Source organism: Etheostoma cragini, chromosome 7, assembly GCF_013103735.1.
Source record: "Etheostoma cragini isolate CJK2018 chromosome 7, CSU_Ecrag_1.0, whole genome shotgun sequence".
NCBI classification, from domain to species: Eukaryota; Metazoa; Chordata; class Actinopteri; order Perciformes; family Percidae; genus Etheostoma; species Etheostoma cragini.
In genome coordinates this window covers 17,431,943-17,451,777 of record NC_048413.1, presented here as the reverse complement: position 1 = coordinate 17,451,777, position 19,835 = coordinate 17,431,943, and the positions used below count along the sequence as shown (strand labels likewise).

The 19,835-nt window shown below is 41.3% G+C and overlaps 2 protein-coding genes across 2 annotated transcripts in view; one reads left to right on the top strand and one right to left on the bottom strand.

Annotated features, from left to right (window-relative positions):
• The window catches only part of pex14 (peroxisomal biogenesis factor 14), a 43,302-nt gene extending 27,778 nt beyond the window's left edge, over positions 1-15,524 (top strand). The window contains exons 5-9 of the mRNA XM_034877635.1: positions 379-464; positions 2,465-2,567; positions 6,488-6,585; positions 13,243-13,334; positions 14,266-15,524. Coding sequence (XP_034733526.1) covers positions 379-464; positions 2,465-2,567; positions 6,488-6,585; positions 13,243-13,334; positions 14,266-14,755 — 869 coding nt within the window. The 3' untranslated portion in view covers positions 14,756-15,524. The remainder of the gene's footprint in view (positions 1-378; positions 465-2,464; positions 2,568-6,487; positions 6,586-13,242; positions 13,335-14,265) is intronic.
• Positions 15,525-17,876: 2,352 nt separating this feature from the next.
• The window catches only part of casz1 (castor zinc finger 1), a 156,463-nt gene continuing 154,504 nt past the window's right edge, over positions 17,877-19,835 (bottom strand). The window contains exon 21 of the transcript XR_004657388.1: positions 17,877-17,889. The gene's annotated coding sequence lies outside the window, so the exon portion shown is untranslated. The remainder of the gene's footprint in view (positions 17,890-19,835) is intronic.

Below are 19,835 nucleotides of genomic sequence, written 5' to 3'. Positions count from 1 at the left end.
GCATGCAAACACTGTATTAGGCCCAACCCACAAATAAGTGGACGACAATGGTCTCCCTTCTGGAAGAGCAGGATAAAGAGTGCTTTTTAACTCTGTATACTTTACCTTTTATAGTCTAGACATCTTGCGTAAAACAGATGGTTAAATAGATTTAATGATTGTTACGTCACAAATAGATAGATTGCATTGTGCTCATTAATTTAAAAAGTAAAATTTCTAAAACTGTTTTTTTTTTTATCTTAAAGGACTACATCGCTGGTTGTGTATTCACATACATTAACTACAAATTGTGTAACATTGAGAAATAAATGTAGTTTAAATGATTTATTCTGTTGAGATACTTCACATTCAACTCATTGGATTCCTCCTCCTCTTCAGGTCCTGCAGGGTACAGATGGAGAGACTATGGTGCCCTCACTATCATTATGGTGGGCATCGCCTTTGGCTTTCATCAGCTTTACAAAGTAAGTTGCATCCTGTTTCTTCACTGACTTTGCTTTCACAGTCAATCTTTCAAAAATGTGTTGTACAAATTATCCTTTGCATCCTAAGATCTGTCAGTACTGACTCTCCCTGATATTACATTAAAATTGGTGGGCTTAGCAAGTACATCAGTTTATGATGAATTATGGTACTAGAATAGAAGGCGCCTCTGCAGTATGCAACATCACTCTGGTCTTGTTATTAAAGCAACCCTGCTTTACGTCAAAGCATGATCTCATTTGAACCCCTTCATTTAAACTACCCCCCCCCCCTTCTTTGAGATATATTATTTTTCCCTTTAAAAAATAAAGTTGCTAGCACAGCACACAACCTTTTTCTTGACGTCCGACCGTCTAAAAATAATCACCCTGGTTTTTATCGGGCTTAGCAGCCCTTGAACATGAGCTCATGAGGCCCCTTGTCCCCGGTGACATTAATCCCATAGTGGTTGTTAGTAGTAGTCTGAGTGGCATGTGGAAGCCATTACTCTCGTTTTAGAGGAGGACAGGAGCTCTAGCAGTAGCTCTCACCCTGGATGACAGGCCGTTCTCCTCTTTGTGTGCAAGAGAGAGAAAGGGAGCGCGTATCATGTACTTGCATATGCCTACCTGACCCTGTTGAACATACTGGCTTCTCTATGGATCCTGTTACGTCCTAATATTTCATCCTTCTTCACACAGCCTTTCAGAAGGCTGCACATGCACATTCACAGTCTTCTGCCCCTTATTCTACTGTCCCTGCGGTCTTTGACTGACAAAAAACACACACTGCACCAGTCCACTGTTACCTACGTGCAGCAAGGTTTGCCAGCCGCTGGTTGTTTGGGAGGTGGGATTACCTGGCGGGACGGCGCAGGTTGCTGTCATGTCACTGGAGCGTAGCGCCAGTTGCACCATATGCCCAGGCTTCTGCCCATACTTTATTTATGTTATGGCACACCTTGTAAACGCCACACTCCCAGCAACCCACTTATTAATTACCACATGTTGACACTCATTTAATCTTTTTCTCTAAAAAGTGTTTATTACTGGCACTGGCGTGGCTGCTTGTCACCTGAGTTGGAGAGAAAACCTGGCTCGGGCAGCCGAGCGCTGCAAACCGGCTGTGAGGGATTAATGGATTCTTATGTGTTCAACCTTAAAAAACAGAAACAAACACCTTATGCAGGTCAGTAGGGCCATCCAGTGTCACATGGACATCAGTTAATGTTGGTGAGCTTGGCACATATGTAAAGGATTCAGTGAGACATTCACAAGCTGCTCATCTGGTTAACACTCACACTGGATAACAAACCTCATTTGGCTGTCAGACATACATATAATTTTGGTAGAGTTCTGTTTATTCAGTGGCAGAAGGATGATAAACAACATGCATTGTTTTTGACTTCGCAAGACTATTTTTAGTGTTTACCACCATGTTTTTCCCTGTAGGCCTGTTTTATTTTCACTGTCCCTTCCTGGGTTTCATTCATTTATTTTGCCTGGAATATGTTTTAGGACATCATCTAACAAGTTGCTTTCATTATAGTTTAGTCTGATTATTTTTTTTTTTTAGATTTAACAAATAGTCAGAAAACTGGGAATTCTTTCTCAGAATCCAAGGTTGCATATTGCTTTTGTCTCAAGCCCAAATATATTTCATTTACAATGGTATAAAATAGAGATGGCAGCTAATCTAGAACTATTTGAATGATTATGTAGGATAAATAACTGTAAAGACATTGTGTATTCAAAAATGTTGGTTCATTTTATAATCCACTAATGGTTTTAACACTAGATGTATGCACATGACTGTCACTTGCTTAGACACTGCCGCAGAAATGCATGCACCTGATCAGGCATTTGAAACAATGAGGCACTAGTCCAATAAAATAATGCCTTTGACCGTCCGCTGCCAAGTTTAGGTGGCCCTGTCTTTTTCTCATCTTCTGCCTGATCCAACCAGGGAGAAGTGTAATATTGTGTCATGCTTTTAATTGCAGAAATACATCCTTCCCCTCATTATGGGCAGCCGGGAGGACAAGAAGCATCTGCAGAGGATGGAAAGCAACATTGTGGCAATGAGTGGCACGCTGACACAGACAGGTGAAGATTAATATCTTCATCACTTTCTCCCTCCTTAACATTTTCCCTCATTTATCTGCCGCCAAAATCGGGGGGCCCCGCACGTTTTAAACAAATGACGCCGCTGTCATTTCGCTTTAATTTGAAATTGCTTGTTTACTGTCAGGCTCGAGCTCAATTAATTACGTTTCGCTGAAAAGCTCTTAACCTCGGAATATTAATGAGTAGTTGGGAAATGACAACTTTTCTCCCCCCGCCCCCCCCCACCCATCCTCTCTCACCCCCCTCTTCTATCTGTCTCCCCCTGCGCCAACCTCACCCCCATCCAAACCGCCATCCTCATCCACCCTCTTCCCTGTAGGTTGGGAGAAAGTTCATTTTAATTGTGTGTGTGTGTCTGTGTGTGTGTGTGGCCGCGTGCGGCATTGCTCTGTGTGGCATCTGGGCTCAGCACTGGCCCTAGTGTGATTAAGTGCACGGTGACAGGTGCGGCTCCTATGTTGGACAGGTGAGGAATCTCAACCTAGCTGTCAGACATGGAGAGAGAGAGAAGCCGGGAGATGCTTTTCTAGCTCTTTGTCAGTATAATTAAAAATCCAGGGAGGCGTAAATCAGAGAGGCACCCTCAGAAAGTTTGGTCTCGTTAGCAGTGCTGTTGATTTGAAGTGTGTTTTCACCTGAAAGGTAGAAAATATTTGAGATAAGTAGCCTGGCAGAAATAAAGACACAGTAGAAACTACAGTTTAAAAAAAAAAAACAGCTAAAAAGTAAGTTTAGTATACTCTAAATTAGTCCTTTTCAAGATACTCAAAGGCGGTTTACTCAACAAGTTAAATAAAAGAACCTAGAGGCACGAAGTAACAGGACATTAAATCAAAAAAAAAAAGCAGATCTAAAAAGATGCTTTTTGAGCAACTTTCGGGGAATTTTAGAGCTTTGAGGGCATATTTATTACATAATTTAGCATTTTAACATTGTTAGAATTAGGAAAACCTTAAATTAAAATGTGTATTTTAATCAAATACATTTTCTTTTCAGTTTAATTAAATCATATTCAAGTGTAAGTGAGCTAAAAACCTTTCCTCAGGAGTTTTTTTATGCCTAAAGAGATTGTGAGAAAAACAGTAAAACCCTCATGCAGGTGTATACAGGGTTTTGAGCTGCAGAGAGATGAAGAAAAACCAAACAAACGTTTCCACCACAGTCCATACATTAGAAATGTAATTTCCCCTTGGGCAATTAATAAAGTATGTTCTGCTTCTTCTTATGTATTCTTAACTTAACATAAGTATGGCCTTGTCAGTTTCTATACAAACGTCCTTTGTTTGAATTTCTCTTGTTCTCCAAATTAAAACTAATTAAGTATTTGAGTTTACAGCTCCTGTCACAAACACACATACTGTACATGAAAATATGGCTGTAATCATTTCATCCAGTTACACCCATGCTATTGTTGTCTGGCTGGCTAAAGTAGGTGGAGGGCAGCAATTTAGTGAGATTGCGTGCAAGGTGTGCCACCCTGAATCTGATTAACAAATATATGCTCTTTTATGGTCATTTTTCTCCCAACTATGCAAACACATTTCCTCCGGCTATTCCACTGCCCCATCTTGATTATCATTTTCTGGCCATTTGCCAATATACAAACCCTGTTTTGTTTTTCATGATAGACAGGATTTCACAGTAAGAGTCCTCCTGTGCTTTGCAGGTGTAGTGAGCCCCCAGTTGAAAAACACCCATCTCAATCAAAAGTCTTTTCTTCAGCCAGTGTGGGGAATTAATTTGCTATGACTGCGGTAGCCAAGCTGCTATTGTAGTTAATGACTGTTGTAGTTAACAGTTGGGGAAAGGGGTTGCAATTACACTGAGAGTTTTCTCCCTCTGCTTTCCCTTTGTCATCCTCTCCCTCCCGCTCCCACTCTCCTTGCTACACTGAGTAATAGCGACTGACTGCTTCGCCGCTGACAATTGCTTGAACCCCCTTTTGTTAAAGTTCATGTATTTCTCTAGTGCCGGGCGCAATGAGGTGATGTATCCTTTTGAATGGTGACCACATTAGTCTCTCGCCAGCCCCAGCTTGAGAGTAGGGTCCTTGACTCCCATTATGATTTGCCTACAACTTCACACAGACAATTAATGAATGGATCTTGGAACTAGTTCAGCGCACCCAGGCTGTAATGGAATTGTGCGGCTGTTTGGGCACTCTTTGTTGGTTGGAGCCATATTGGTGACCAGCTGGCCATTAAAGACAGAGACAGGCCTGGACATATGTAGTGTACATTATATCGAGGTATTTACTGAATAATTTACTGAATACACAATGTGCACCCTCCTCACAGCAGCTGCAAGCCTCACGCATCATCTTGTCTCAGATTCTCACACACGCACACACGCACACACAAACACACACACACATACACACACACACACACACACACACACACATGCTCACACACATTGCAGCTACAGTCTCCTGATTCATGCCTGGCCAAAGTCATTGACTTCATTATTCTTGGCTTCATATCTGTGATAACTGGGGATATAAAGTTATGCATTTTTGTCAAGTGTCTGAACACTAGAAAGAAGTCAGCTTTGTGGAGAGACATAAAAGGAATTGGACTGTTTGGCTCAAGTGGCTGAAAAAGCGGTGCCACTGGTAATTCAGGAGGCACCGCATTACAGGCTGGCAGACTGGCACTCACATCTGGATAAACTGTTTTGTGGTGAGGTGGAATCAGAGACTAATAGGGCAGCTCATGCTTTAGCGTCCACACCCTGTCATAGTAACACCTTTTTAAGAAGGGATGGCCACCGTATTTTAGTTTTATTACAGTCTTCAGAAAGGCTGGTCACACGATGGAGCACAAACAGAGTAACAAACTCTAATTGTTTGCATAACGCTTTTTGGCCCCAACCAACGATCCTGCTCAAACTTGTGTTCCATAGTATTTTGCAAGCATGAAAAGATCAAACGTTTTAGCACCCCACCTATATTGATACATCTCCACCCATTTAAACACAGGTGTCACTGCAAGATACAAGCTTCTTTGAAAGATCAAATATTTTGTCTGTGTTAGTTTGGCAAAAGAAACACAGCCTCTGAGCCTGGCTCTGTCTTTTGTCCTGGCCTGGGTTAATGTGAGAGGAGGGTTCTTTACATCCCGTCCAGCCGGCTGCAGCTCAGGCTTTTAACCATTGGCCTGACAACCTCAGCAGTGGACCGCCACAATATCTGTTGATGTTAATCCTATTAGGCTTGATTTAACACTTTACACGCCCATGATTTATATGAATGTTTATTGGTTTTCTGTAATATAATCAGCTCAGGGAAACTTAATGCATTGTTTGGTAATACACATGTGACTGGAAGCAGGGGGCAACAAACTGTGCCCAGTGTTATTTGAAATCATACACCCTCGTCCAACACCAACACTTGAACTAATTCAATCTTCAAAGTCAATGGAAAAAGAACAATATTTATTAGGATTAGGGGGGACATTTTGTCTGGCAGCTTCCTCCCAAATGAGAGCCTTGTTTTTTCCTTTGTTGATCGTTTGAGGATTTAAGATGCATTAGAAGGCAGTGTCTGGGTGGATAATGGAAGGTTAGAGACTGTTATTTGATTTAAGTTCAGGCACTAGAGATTAATATCTCTATCCTATGTGCCCCTCCACCCTCTTCCCACCCCCTATCCTCAGCACCTTGGACCAAAAAGCTGCGACTAAAGTTACCGGGTTTTAGCTTTAATTACATTCTTAGAGGACAGCTTTGATCAGTGACACAAGTTGAGTTCCATCAGTTCTGTCATTGACGTTTGAAAAAAATTGTTCAGTTCTGTGGCACCAAAACCCAACCTTATCACAACACAATCTAACTTGCTTTTCTTTTCTTTTTTATAAGTTCACTAAATTTGACATCTGTTTTTCTGCTTGTTTCCACAGTCAGCCAGCTACAGCAGACCCTGGTCTCTGTCCAGGAGCTCCTGATACAGCAGCAGCAGAGGATCCAGGAGCTCTCTCAGGAACTGGCTGCAGCAGAGGTACAGTAGCTGCTATCTCATCAGCAACTCAGCAGCAACCTTCACTTACCACCACAGTTTGCAATTTCCTGGAATATCAGTGATTTCAGGCAGACTTCTGAGATTCTATTTATTATTCAAACGTTCTTTTTGTTTTGCATCACCTTATCCTTCTCTATTGTTCTCATTGTAATTCATATTCAGCAGATATTGGCACATTAGTTGCATTTGGAGGTGCCCTAAATGTTGATGTACTGTGTCAAGACACACTTGTTTGTTTGAAACCACCAGGACCATCTACCATCTACAGAAACAACACATTTGTGTTATTATATCTCGATGGCAAACTAACAACCACAGCATGAAACAACTTTACAAAGCTGGCAGGAAGTGTATCTTTACTGTAATTTGAACATGCAAGTTACGGACTGCACCCTCAAGGTCTGCTATGTATGATTAACGTTTTTGAGGAAAGCTAGACAGGCAGTAATTTTGAAATTGCAGAAGAGCTCCGTAAATGTAAAGTTGCAGGTTGAAATCTTCAGATTGATGAGGAGAGAGAAAAGGTTTCTCTGTGGCCTCTGTGTGCTAAAACCTCTTGCGCAGGCCCGAGTCATAACTACCTAAGACAGACAGCCTTATTGTACTGTATATCACCAGAACACAAGCTGCAAAAAAGTATGGTGCATCTCATCATAGGACCATAATCTTTAACCATATTGCCTCCTCGCCTTGATTTTTATAGACATTGTTCATAATCTACTCAGAATTGTAAGTGTTTAGGTGAATCAGAATGAATGACTGGTCTAAAAACTTATATGCAGGGATGAAATGTTGCTTGCTTTTTATAACACCGCTCATAAATCGCTTTATGATCTCTGGGCTCTAAAGAAGTGCCTTGGAAGAGACAATCTAAGACAATGTTTTATGTCCACAGCTTGTTTAGCACATGATGTTTCACTGTAGCATCTGGATATTGCAGGAAAACATATGCGGACACATCTGCTTCGGCACAAATGAGGAAGAAAAATATGAATCTCTTCTCTGGACGAGGTTCAGCAAAAACTGACTAATCATAGCTCATTTTGTGCTGTTTCACATTCTAAGCCACACGATCTCTCGGAGCAATGTCGAAAGCAGCGGCGGCCCAAATCAGCATATGTGAGTGATGATCTGATTTGGCCCACGCTGGTCTGAAATCTGAAAACTGTCTAAGGCTTTCTTTCAGGCAGGCTGTAGGCCCCCTTGAAACAATGTGTTCCCTCCAGCATGAAAGGACAAGCGATATACGTTTATCTTTTCTTTTTTGATTTGTCATCTCCAAATCACAGATTGGAATTTAAAAAAAGTGTCAACTTCATTTGCTACGAGTGCCTTATTGGGCAGCGGTAGTGTATAAAAAGTATAATTCACATCAAAACACCCATTAAACAAATCATAAACTCTGCTTTATAGCTACAGTGTTGATCTTACATTTTCCCTGTGAGTTGTCACAAGGCCCCCTGTTGTCTCAGGCCACGGGGAAATTGGGAAATTGTTTTCAGGTCCAGGATGTTTGATGAAAAACACATGTTAGAGCTGGCAAGCCACTTATCATGAACCGTTTGGGTTTGCCTCACCACGCCGCTCAAAGTGTGCCCGGCTTAGCAATTATAGCTCTCAACGCGGAAATGTGTCTTTAACCCGAAACACATGGACACTTATGTTTCCTCAGCTGCTAAGTAAACATTTCTAGTAGTTTGGAAACAGCTCAATTGCGGAGTACGTTTGCAGTCCCAAAACTGAAGACGTCATTATAGAAATGAGTTTAGACAGACTGACTCTCGTCCACACGCACACACAGGGCACACGCTGATGCTGCACATTTCCAGAGACAGTTCTTCTCTTTTTCACTATTCTCAGTTATCATGACTCTCAGAGACATGCGGCTGTTGGTATAAAGGATGTATTTGCCCGAGGATGTTTCAGCCCTGATGTTAAGCAGCCTAGTCGATTTCGGCTCCATTATCATTACAAATATGCCTGTTAACTGTGTTTTCCCTGCTGTCTCAACTCACTGATCGTTCTCTTTATTTGTGGATACTACATAGAAAATTAGAAACCGCCTTCTTGCTTGCGCGAGACTAACTGCCAGTGGGAAAGTGCATAAATAGAGTGAAATCAATTGCACTGTACCAGTGTTTCCACTCAAAAACACTCCTCTGGGGACTTCCTTTTGAAACTAATTCCATCATAAATATACATGCGTTACACTAAAACACACTGTCTGCCGGCGGAGTAACTGTGAATTAATTTGCCTTCAGACACTCTTAAACAAGCCTTGTTAAAGATCTTATCTCGTTGCTAATGGTCCACAGGCATTTATCTTCATTTAGCCAGATGCGTTGCCGTCCTTGGGTGCTGCTAGAGTTGATAGTTTTTATTTTTTTCTTAGCTTGTAATATTATTTTTTTCTTGAGCACTTAGTTAACCTGCACAAAGAGGCCAACCCGTATTACACCCAGGCCCCCACCCAAGACATATTAGTTACAAGGCTTTTAAACCAGTTACAGGAAATCTTTACAATGCACAGTATGTACATAGTAAAAAAACACATCCAGTGGTGGTTGATGATGTAAGAGGTGGCATTCTCCCAGTTTGAGTTGTTATTTGGTTTTGCTGGGTTGGTTCATTTGTTTGTTGTTTGCTAATGCATGATGCTTTTTGCGATGTGCAGTGCCAAGCCGAGAATTATGTTCTCCACTGTGTAGGCCACACAAAGCCCTCAGAGCCCTGCACCTGTACACCAGGAAGTATTATAAAAGTCAAACACCAGATGAAAGAGCAGAGAGATGTGCACTCAAAACTCTTAATCTTTTTATTTTCAAATCTGTGATTCAGGTTTGCACATATTCCCTTCTTCAGGGTCTAATCTAGTCCTAAGGACTGGTGGGTCAAATAAATGATATAACAGCATAAACATTGAATAATAAATAGTTTATAAAGAGGTCATATATGTATGTAGCAAAGAAAGGCCTCTTAACATATACGTATGGCCACATCATAGGAAAAAGCAGCAGCAGAAGTTGAACATTTAAATCAAGTCTACAACAAAAAAATACAATTGCAAAATTTAAGGTTCCTGAAAAATAAAGATTTTTGGTTGTAATTGCATTTATATAAGATTATAAGACAATTCAAAATATTAAAGTCAAGCCAAAAAAGAAGAAGCTTTTGTTATTACTGGTAAAACAAAAGTAAGAATAAAAATTGTCTCCTTTTGCATAGCAAGTCAAACATTGCATACACAGATCTAGTGAGTATTTTCTTGATGACGGTGCTTTTGTAATCAAAGCCACTAAATTATTGAAGAATTTAAATATTTTGATCAGCTGTTTGTAAAAGCATCACATTGTACACACACATGCGGTATATTGGATATGTGTCAGCACTTCAGGTGGGGCTTTTAAAGTCAGCGGTGTTTCTCTCAATCTCTCCAGTTACTGATACCCCTCCACTCAAGCAGCCAGTGCACTTAACACAAGATTCTTACACAATGTGTGTGTATACACACTCACATAATGTATCTCAAAGCTGAAATCCAGTCCTGGCCCAACATTTAATTAGGTTTCTTCAGACTTAATAAGACATATGTCAGTGGTAGTGTTGTATGACAAGTCTTGATGTGAGATATTATATGGCGCTGCTCAATAGATAATGCACATTACGTAGCTGGCGGTTAACAATTGTACTCTCAAGCCTTTGTTTCTTCTGTTAAGTGATATAAGTATATAGAAATAATTTTCAGTTATTTGGCGCAATTTGCATATTTCTTAAGCTGATTCTAGTCTTTTAGCTCAGCCCATAGAGCAATTATTTTTTCTGATGTAAAATGAGAGCGAAGCAGAATCCAGCCTTATTATACGGGTGCCTTGGGGAGGCGAAGGATTAAGATGGTTCTAATGAGGTGACGGCTGTAATAAGAGTGTCTTCAGCAGGCCTCCGATGCACCACCTCTAAAACAGGGCTCCTTATCAACGAGGTTTAGGAGTCGATAAGAGCCACAAAAAAAAACTCCTTTTTTGTCTCCCTTCACTTCTCCTCCTCTGCCTCCCTTCTTCCACTGTAAATGAGTCTGATCCTTTTCAGATGTGATTCAATTAATTTCTCTTAGATTTAATTACAGGCGAAAGAGTCCAAGTTATCCCTCTCCCCTCGATAGGGGGTCCACGCTTCTTAACAAGCTTCCTCTGGTGAATCAGGAGAGTCTTAATTACAGTTTTTACTTTTCTTTTATCCTACTTTTTCCTGTCTCTCCTCCCTCTGGTCTCATCAGTCTATCCCCCTGTTCTTGCACATGTTTGTGCTTTTTATCCAGGAATGGATTGCAGATGGGGAGCAATTATCTACATCACTGCTAACCTAACCTTTTGGGTTGATACTCATGACGCCCCTTTACAGGTTGCATTTGTCTATGAGCAGGTCAGGCAATGATTTTTTCATTTGGATTATTTAAAGCGCCCTTAGGAGGTGGAACAGGAAAAATGCAATGCTTTTATTAAGTAGAAATCTGTTTTTTACCTCACCTCTGGTCATGAAGGCTGGGTCATGACCGAAAGAACAAGATCCAGGGTACAAGAGGCCGAAATGGGTTTCCTCAGGAGGTTGGCTGGCGTCCCCCCTCAGAGATAGGGTAAGGAGCTCAGTCATCCGTGAGGAGCTCGGAGTACAGCCGCTGCTCCTTCGCATCTAAAGGAGCCAGTTGAGGTGGTTCAGGCATCTGGTAAGGATGCCTCCAGGATGCCTCCATTGAGAGGTGTTCCAGGCACGTCCAGCTGGGAGGAGGCCTCGGGGAAGACTCAGGTCTAATTGGAGAGATTATATCTCCAACCTGGCCTGGGAACACCTCAGGATCCCCCAGTCGGAGCTGGTTAATGTGTCTCGGGGAAAGGGAAGTTTCCCTTGTGTGTTTTGGGTCATTGTCATGCTGGAATACCCATCCACAACCCATTTTCAATGCCCTGGCTGAGGGTAGGATGTTCTCACCCAAGATTTGACGGTGCATGTCTCCGTCCGTTGTCCCTTTGATGTGATGAAGTTGTCCTGTCCCCTTAGCAGAAAAACACCCCCAAAACATAATGTTTCCACCTCCATGTTTGACGGTGGGGATAGTGTTCTTGGAGTGAAAGGCAGCATTCCTCCTCCTCCAAACACAGCAAGTTGAGTTGATGCCAAAGAGCTCCATTTTGGTCTCATCTGACCACAACACTTTCACCCAGTTGTCCTCTGAATCATTCAGATGTTCATTGGCAAACTTCAGACGGGCATGTGTATGTGCTTTCTTGAGCAGGGGGACCTTATGGGAGCTGCAGGATTTCAGTCCTTCACGGTGTAGTGTGTTACCAATTTTTTCTTGTGACTAAGGTCCCAGCTGCCTTGAGATCATTTAAGAGATCCTCCCGTGTAGTTCTGGGCTGATTCCTCACTGTTCTCATGATCATTGCAACTCCACAAGGTGAGATTTTGCATGGAGCCCCAGGCCGAGGAAGATTGACAGTTCTTTTGGGTTTCTTTGATTTGCAACTAATTGCACCAACTGTTGTCACCTTCTCACCAAGCTGCTTGGCCGTGGAGAGTTTGGAATATGATTGATTGATTGCTTCTGTGGACAGGTGTATTTTATACAGGTAACAAACTGAGATTAGGAGCACTCCCTTTAAGAGTGTGCTCTAATCTCAGTTTGTTACCTGTATAAAAGACACCTGGGAGGCAGAAATCTTTCTGATTGAGAGGGGTCAAATACTTATTTCCCTCATTAAAATGCAAATCAATTTATAACATTTTTGACATGCATTTTCTGGATTTTTTTTAGCTATTCTGTCTCTCACTTTTCAAATAAATCTGCCATTAAATCATTTCTTTGTCAGTGGGCACGTTTAAAATCAGCAGGGGATCAAATACATTTTTTCCTCACTGTGCATCACATTTGGTCAAATTTGTCAAAGTTCTGCCTATCCCTAAAAAAGTGCTGCAGGGAGAGATTTTCAGCAGCAATTTGCCATTCAAATACCTGCCATTATACCCTGTAGCATTTCATGCCACACCAGTAGTATCACACACGCATGCCTTTGATAAAAGACAAAAAGAACAAAACAAACTGCTAAGCTATCGTCTGCCTTCATGAATGTAGCCATTGTTTAAGATAAAGTAATTATCCAAAACACTGGACAACGATGATCTTTTCTAGATAGTATGGAAATTATGTAAAAACAGCATGATTCACACTCACTGGACTTTCTGAGCAGTCAAGGCCATACATGTGACTAATGGGATTGTTTGTCCTCCTTTCTGTCATCACCAACAGTTGGCAGTTGTGGGGTTGTCATGGTGACAAATGACCTGATTACACAAAAATGTGGCTTTTAGCATTTGCATTCACCATATTTGATTACCTTGTACCCTATGTCCTTTTTTTAAACAAAAGTTTTTTGTATTGTTATACGTTGTGAGTCTGAGTACAGACTGTTAAAAAAGCCAGATGTTGACTTTGTGTTGCAACCCTGCAAGTTACAATGAACAGCGCGTGTGTGTGTGTGTGTGTGTGTGTGTGTGTCTGTGTGTGTGTGTGTGTGTGTGTGTCCGCTTGCGTGCGTGTCTTTTTGACTTATTTTGTGGGTCTCGCTTGTGTGTTTCCTATAGGCATCGTCTTCAACTAACCGAGTCCTGGACAACCAAACCATTGGAGAGTTGAAGGCTGAGATTGTCTCTTTGAAGGGCTTACTGCTCAGCAGGTAACAAAGTTATTCAGACCCCGTCCCATGAAGTGTGTGTGTTTAAGGGCCAACGTTGGCCATATTTCATTTATGACATTAAAATACTTTTGACAATCTCATATTGCTCTTTAAAATTACTCTTGTACTTATTATATTTATTTTTTGATGCTAATACAAGGTGTAAAGTATTTAGTGTTTTTAAAGGGTCTAATTGTATACTGCCAGCCATCCCCTCATTCTTCCCATCTTTGTTCCTCAATCAAGTCAGGCAGTGCCCAGCTCAGTCAGGCCCATTAGCATGCATGATTATTTATCAGTGTCTATAATGAAGGCTGAAGTAAGTGTCTACATCAGAAAACCAACAAGGATGAAAATTGCCTCAGAACTGTCTAGTTGAGCATGTTTTGTTCTCCCCGCATATGCTAATCAGCAATAATCCCTTTGTCATTTGCTTTCTTGACTTTAACCTGACTCTCTCACAATGAGTTTTCTGGCAAAGGCATGAATCACAAAATAAAGGCTCTGTATCACCATCTGTCTCCAAACGTGTTCCCTTTCTGTTCAAATGATCCAAATCATCTCCAAACTGTTTCTTTAAACCACCAACAAGTGCTTATCCCTTTACGATTCAACAGTGTCATTTTGATCTTAAAAGCTGCAGTCGATGTAATTAAAAAAATCTTAGAGCTTCTTTACCAGGTGTGAACAACATCTGGTTGTTTGGGGGGGAAAAGCTATTTTCTCTGTTGTAATTATGATAATTTCATAGGGTGCTTTGTGTGTGGCTGCATGCTTAAATGTAAAATACTGTTCATTCAACACCTGACTTAGGAAGTAATATATAGTGTTGTGGTTCCAGTATGCCTAATTATGGCTGATTACATTCTTATTTTTATGAGGTTGTGATCAAGCCTAATTTTTTTCCTCTCTGTCTGTCCCCCTTCCACAGGAGACAATTCCCTTCAACTCCCACTATTCCTAAAATCCCCTCATGGCAGATTCCCCTGAAGCCCCCGTCAGCACCTGGCTCCCCGCCAGTCAATCACACCAACAGCAGCAGCGACATCTCCCCCGTCAGTAACGAGTCTGCCAACTCCTCCCCCATCAAAGATGGACACCACTGCCCCCAGGATGCACTGGGAGGGCCTGATGGAGCGAATGGTATCAATGGAGATAATGACACAGTGTGCCTTGGTGGAACGCTGACCCTGGACCTAAAGGACCAGGTCAGCATGGAAGTGCAGAGGGAAGAGGAGAAGAAGGAGGTGGAGGAAGAGGAGCAGGATTATATCAGCCACGGAGAGGAGGAGAAAGAGGAAGAGAAGGATCCTGTAAGCATGCAGACAGTGGCTCACCGAGGTGGGGATGGACAGATTAATGAACAGGTGGACAAACTGAGGCAGCCTGATGCTGCCAGCAATGAGAGTGAGGTGGATTAGATAGCAGTAGAAAGCACAAAAACACTCCCTAAACACATTCTGCTCCTCTCTGCTCACACTTGTTTTTTTTTTTTAAATCCATCTTCACTGTCTGTTTCCACTTATTTTTGTTATGTATTAATCTTGAGCGAAATGAGGAGTAGGTATGAGAAGATGCAAAACTGACAAATATTGGAGTGTCTAGTTGACACACGGCTTACCTCGATTTACTTTTCATCATGCAAACTAAATGACTGCATGCAGAGCCAAGTACCATGCTGTGACGTTTCTTTGAAAGGAGAAATGACAAGCAGTAGTCAAATCCGAATGACTTTAAAAGGCTGTGTGCAGTACTAACCGTGTGTGACTGACAGCTTTACATTTTCATAATTTGATCAGATAATTCACAGCTTTGCCTTGGTGTCCTTGTTGTTGTATCAAGGCTCATCTTATCCAGACCAAAGAGGCAGAGCTGCAGACAATATCTCTTCTGTATAGAGCAGCTGTAGGTCAGGAGTCGTATGCTGGTACTTCAGTTTCAAAGTTACCGTGAGCTTCCAGAGAAGCATTAACAGAGGTTTTCTCCCTGTTGATGGCTATAGGAGAGGACAAGCTCTTCCAGGGCCGGAGCTTTTAGCCTCTTTTATGTGTCCTTTCGCATTGGTGTCAGTCTGTCAATAATTCACAAGGCCAGCAGGGTGGCATTTGGGTGAAATAAAAGCCCTGAAATTCGAGATTAGAATGTGATGACGGGCTTTGTTCCATACCGGTGTCAGGGTGCTCATACGCTCGGGGGGGGGGGGGGGGGGGGGGGGGGGGGGGGGGGGTAATTGTGTGTGTGTGTGTGTGTGTGTGTGTGTCGCTTTACTTTTTCCCTGAGGGCTGGATTGTGCATCTTTTGCGAGTGTGTTTGCGCGTGGCAGGCGAGAAAACCCAGACTGTCTGCTGAGCTGTATCTGTGTCTCCAGCAGGGCAGCTGATTTGGTTTGTGAAGTATGTTAATAATCAAATGATCAACAAATAACAGATGTATTAGTTCATGCAGCTTGAAATGTCAAGGAGGCTAAAAGCGGAAATCTAATACAGAAAGCCCAGTTGCATTGTATCATTTTCTGTGACAAACCCTGCGGTCCAAATTATGTAGGGCCTCCTACAGTGAGTAATCTTTACTGAAAACGGCGCCAATATTTTGTAATTAAGCTGCAATAAGACAACTAGAGCCACAGATGGAAGTTGCAGAACTTGTATGACTTTTTTTCTCAGTGTGGAGGTGGATGGGGGAAGTTAGAAAAACATTGCCCCATGATTGAAAAGGAAAGTAATAAATGAATACTTGACTTATTGAATTACTCACTCTGTCTCCAGCTAACAACAAGAGTCCACGAGTGAGAAGAAGGGATATCAGCTCTGGTGCCATTTCCACGTCCATCACATGGCCTTCATAGAACAACAGAAAAGGTAGAGGGGCACTGAACATTTCTGTGTGACACCCGTCCTAACCTACAGATTGTTTATGTTGATTGAAGCCCTGTTAAACATGTTGAATAATGAGAAAATAACAATGCTGTAAAATATATTATTTTATTTAGTAGAAAATAATTTGTATGGATGAATAGTGTTGGGTAAAAGAAGTAAATAATTACAAGGTGTAACTTGCTACTAGCCACTGTAGAACCAGTGATTGGTCCTCTGTAACCTACTGATTATTGTCCCATTGTCAGCCCAAATTGTACATAATGTAATAAATCTGGTTTATCTCAAATACAATCTCTGTTATCTTCATTTTAAACCAGCTCGACATCAAATAAATGCTACTGTATGTTATTATTAAAGGCTAAACCTAGTATTATAGGGATTTTCATGTTCATATGTTTCCCTTCAGTGACATAAGTATATATTTTCAAACACACGCGAGAGCTAAATAATTGACTTGCATTAAAGAACAGGTTACCAATTCTAAATCATAATTGAGTCAGATGTAACGTATTTGTATTTCCAGGCATTCAATGAAAAGGATGGGAAAGCTGCACAATAACAAAGAAAAACCTAAATCTCACAGATGTATGCCTTTAAGTGGGTTGTGCCGTTTTCATTTTTAATCTCTCTGAGATGTTTGTGTGAATGTGGTTGTATATGTTCAGGTGCAGGAAGGTTTTCTGTAACATTCATATCAGGTACCAATCTGTAATATTTTTTTCTGTTTGGCTGAAAAATTTAGTTTAGTAATAATAAAATCTGAAATATGAGACTTTCCATTTTGTGAGAAAATATTTCTTTACCATGTTTGAGCCTTATACGTCCAGTAAAATCAGCACTGAAAAACCAACATTTCTGAAATAACATGACTATTCAGGTCAAAGTTTGTGATTTAATCTTTGTGGTTCCTGAACTTTCTGTTTTTGTGTCACCTCTCCAAACCAGCTTAATGTATCTGTAAGACCAGATACAGATGAGAATACTACAGTACTTTTCAGAAAGCATGACAAGGCAGGGACTTTCAGCTTTTTTCAGCTTTCTGCCTGGAAATGAGTAAGCCACATACACATTACAGATGGCAAGTGTGAAGTGTTTATTTCTGTAGGTGGATTGTCAGTGTCTCTTTTGGTTTCTGCTGTGGGAGTAGGGCCTTCTCTAAAAGGGTTTCCTATTCTATTTTGAATACATTGAGGATGACGAAGATAGCTATCATAGACTTAAATGTAATATTTTTCTAAAGTGCTTCATTTTTAAATACATATCTTTTGTTTAATCTAACAGTAAAGACAACTGTGAGGCAGGGTGAGACAGGCAGAGAGAAGGAAAAAAAGGAGGTGGTATAATGATTGCAGAGACCAAAGGTAAGCTTGGATGGTTCACAGTAATCTGATGTCACCAGGGTGAAAAGAGGGACCGGTACATTTTATTGACTACGTTTTTGAGAGTGGCCTGTTGACCTAAAATCACGCTAGCAGCCTTGTGAGGATGTAATGACAGAATTTCAAAATCAATGCTTAATGTAGAGATTGCTTTGCAATGTGGTGCAAAACATGTCAAGGTTAGCATGAGGTGAATATGAACGTATGAATATCAGTATGAAATTTAATAGACCACTTTCCAGATTACGCATTGAACTCTATTGTCTTTTTATTTCACAGTTTCTTCTTTCTTGTCAAAACCTGTAGCCTACATTACCCAGAATGTAGTCTGTATCCACGATGTTCCACTTCTGGGATTGCTCCGTTGCCACCAGAAATTCTTTTCAGCCGGTCGTCCGTTACCTTCCGCTTTCTTTGTTTTGGCATTTTAAACTCCTGTCAGTTTATGAGGACTACTGCTCCTCATATGTCTGCAGGGTAAAGCCAGCCAGCTAGCTCGACTATCTGGCCAATCTGAGTTTTCTGTTGCTCAACCAAAACAACTCTGAACATACACATGTTCCACCAAAACAGATTCCTTCCCAAGGCTACTTTGCAGGCAATTGTGATTGGTTTAAAGAAATGTCAATAAACTAGAGCACGTTTTTCTCTCATCCCAAAATGCTGTGTGGACTAGCCAGACTAGCCGACTGTCTGCAGCATGTGGATGATTTGGCACAGCGAGACTACCCACTATGCAACTCAGTGTGTTATGCTAGTAGCAGCTTAAGTAGCCCAGAGCTGCTAGCCTATCATTAGGTTTTGTACAGCTCCCTTCAGCGCCAGATAGAGCTACACGTGAAACTCATCCCTGCACTGACAGATGTCATGTAGATTTTCCTTAAACTGTATCTTGGCTTTAGGCGGAATCCATCTTTTGTTACATAACCTTACTGTTCTGACTAGATGCTGCTTTAGATGAAGCCAAAATGCTAATATATACTCAGTATACTATATGAAACATAGGATTCATTGCCTGCATCCATACCAGATGTGTCCTAGCTCATATCCATATCCATTAGCAAAGTTTATGAAACTGCCCAAACTAGTGCACATTTCATATTGAGTAACAATCCTCAGAATCTCAACTTAAATCATTTATTGCAATTTTACATTTCAGCGAAAAAAAGTGGATGCTGTTCACACATGTTGCTGATAATTCTTTTTTAAATATGCATTTATAATAGTTTCTACTGTCAAGGTCCCATCATAGATCCTCATCCCAAAGAAAAGACGGGCTGAAAAGCCAATTTTGCCTCATTTGGGGATCTCTGAATATTGCCATGCATTATCAAGAGTATGAATTTAATTTATCTGGGTCTAAATGATCAATAGCGTTTCACATATTAATGAGGTGTATAAACTTCTCTGAGGTTCGATACCACATCCCTTTGTAATCCATTAACCTCTCCCTGGAGTTCAGGCCAACCTTAGATTTATAAGGACCTACTGTAATAAATCCACTTGTACATCATTTAGTGTCTTTGGGGATTTGCAGTACATTCCTGTCCAGAAAGCACCATCTATCCTACCCTCATAATCTCATCTACATTTTAAGTGAGAACAACATTCACCGCGGTCTGCATACCCTTTCAGAAACTTTGTACCTGTATAAAATACCTTTCCTGGGTAGAGTTTGTGTGTTAACCAATAACCAGCACCTCTCAGTATGGTAGTGCACTGAGGGATTGTTTGTCCAAAGCAACACCTGGTTTTGACACCATTTGGCTCCCCAGTTGGGAGCCTTAACCTCATCAATCTTGCTGCTAAACGGAGAGTACTCGATAGGGTACTGTATTGACTCGCTCTGAACTCTATTGTTCACTGGAACTGAGCACTCAGCAGGTTAGAGGGCTGAGTGTCTCTTTGGATCAATACAAGGGTTGTTAGCCCATAGCAGCCAGTCAGAGGGCTACCATGACTCTGTCTGCACCACGCTCACATCATCTCTACTCGTTTAAAACTCCTTCTTGAGTCCTTGAGCATTGATCCCGGTCCAGCTTTGGTTATTACATGATGCTGATTCAGGACAGTTCACATCCTAGCAGCATAGGTCCAGGTCTTGAAGCTGCAAGCTCCACCCAACATGGCTTCCTGACATCTCTCTCCGAGGGGAAGTGTTCTTTCAAGATTTGCATAGGAAAGTACAATGCAGGAAGAGGGGACCAGAGGATGAAATGCTTATGCTTCCTCTTCCATGTGAGATA